Raw genomic sequence first — 1,481 nt, forward strand, 5'->3', positions numbered from 1 at the left:
AAGGAAGTGGGCGTTTCTGAGGTATTTGACATTCACAAAATCCCCAGCACTTATAGGCCGCACGGCAATAAGTGTTACCGTCTCATCCTCCGGGTTGTACTTCATGGCGGCATTCGCGTGGCAGCTGTGGTTGGCCAATGCGCACGCACGAAAAAAACCGGAGTGAAAACAATTGTACCGACAAATGACTGCCAGAGTAAATAGCGATTCAAAGTCATCGTCACCCATCTCGGGTAGCTGGCTTCGCAGTGCATGAGAAAGCTCACTTCGAACGTCAGCCGAGATTTCCTCTGGACGGCGTGGCCAGCAGCCCTTGAACTGCTTGTTAAACCGAACCCATGTCTCCGAATGAGAACACTGGTGCGGATACATTTTCTTTGCAAAGTGAGTTACAATCCCCATGGTTGTCAGATCGCTCTGGGCGCCGAGATCCATTTCTGCAAAGGAGGTTTCAAACCGTTTTTCCACGAGAATAATTTCGTTGGGTTTCACCGCCCTGCGAGCGACAATGCCAACACCACCCTCATATTCATCCAGCTCAATGTGAGGCAACACCCTGGAGAGACCCAAATCATCGTATAGTGGTGCCTCCACCAGCGCCACATCACCCGCAATTTGCTTCGGTAGAGTGGACGGTGCAGAGTTCCGTAGTAGAGGTCGAAGCCGTCGCAATAGCGTCACGAAGGCCTCAAAGGGGTATCCGTCCATTCGCCTTCCCTGTATGTAACGGAGCCACCCCTTTGCAAAGGTGGGATCGTAAATCGTCGCCTGCTGAGCAGCTTTCCAGCTCACCTCATAATCTCCTTTAATGTTATAAAGGTTACTTAAATTTGAATACAAAACTGCAAGCAACTCCCCGGCACCACCGACAATGTCATGTGTGACGCCATTCTTTTCCTCCGGCATCTTCTTCCCCTTCTTCTCCTGCAATAGAAGGCCAATGGCTTCTTGGTAGGCTGCTGCTGCGCCATCAATGTCCCCGTTGTTGAAGCATGCGTTACCTTTTTGCTTAAGAGCCCCAGCTACCTGCATCTATTCGTGGTGTGGCTATTTACGCAGGTAGACAGACCCAATACTGTGAAATGTAAAGAACGAAGGAAGAAGGCCATAAACCAAAAAAAGAAAGGAAGAAAAAAAAAAAAAAACAACAAAAAAAAGGTATGCCTCACCAGAAAAGTGAATGTTGCTTGGCCAAACCGCCGTCACTCCCCCCATTTACACAAGCACACATAAAAAACCTCTCTCCCTCTCAAACCATTGTTTTGTTCTTCATTTTTTTTTTTTTTTTTTTGCCACAAGGTCCATTGCAAAAAAAAAAAAAAAGAAAAAAAGAAAGAGAATCCAACCCGCGGGAATAAAGCAAAAGGTTTATTTTGCCTCCATCTCGCTTTTTCTCGCCGCTATTCCCCCTCTTCGCTTAACCAGGAAGTCTTTTTTTACTCACACACACAGAGAGAGAGGCAAAAACACTTTTCTTTTCG

The 1,481-nt window shown here is 47.1% G+C and overlaps 1 protein-coding gene across 1 annotated transcript, besides 3 other annotated features; it reads right to left on the reverse strand.

The window, feature by feature from the left end:
* On the reverse strand, positions 1 to 1,032 carry Tc00.1047053507227.9 (hypothetical protein, conserved; the record flags this gene model as incomplete). Its single annotated transcript, XM_797238.1, has 1 exon — positions 1 to 1,032. A coding segment is annotated over one exon (1,032 nt), but the record flags the coding sequence as incomplete, so codon positions are not given.
* Positions 1 to 1,481: a sequence feature (heterozygous, non-Esmeraldo-like haplotype).
* Positions 1,115 to 1,157: a microsatellite.
* Positions 1,309 to 1,340: a microsatellite.

Source organism: Trypanosoma cruzi, genomic scaffold (genome assembly GCF_000209065.1).
Source record: "Trypanosoma cruzi strain CL Brener 1047053513039 genomic scaffold, whole genome shotgun sequence".
NCBI lineage: Eukaryota > Euglenozoa > Kinetoplastea > Trypanosomatida > Trypanosomatidae > Trypanosoma > Trypanosoma cruzi.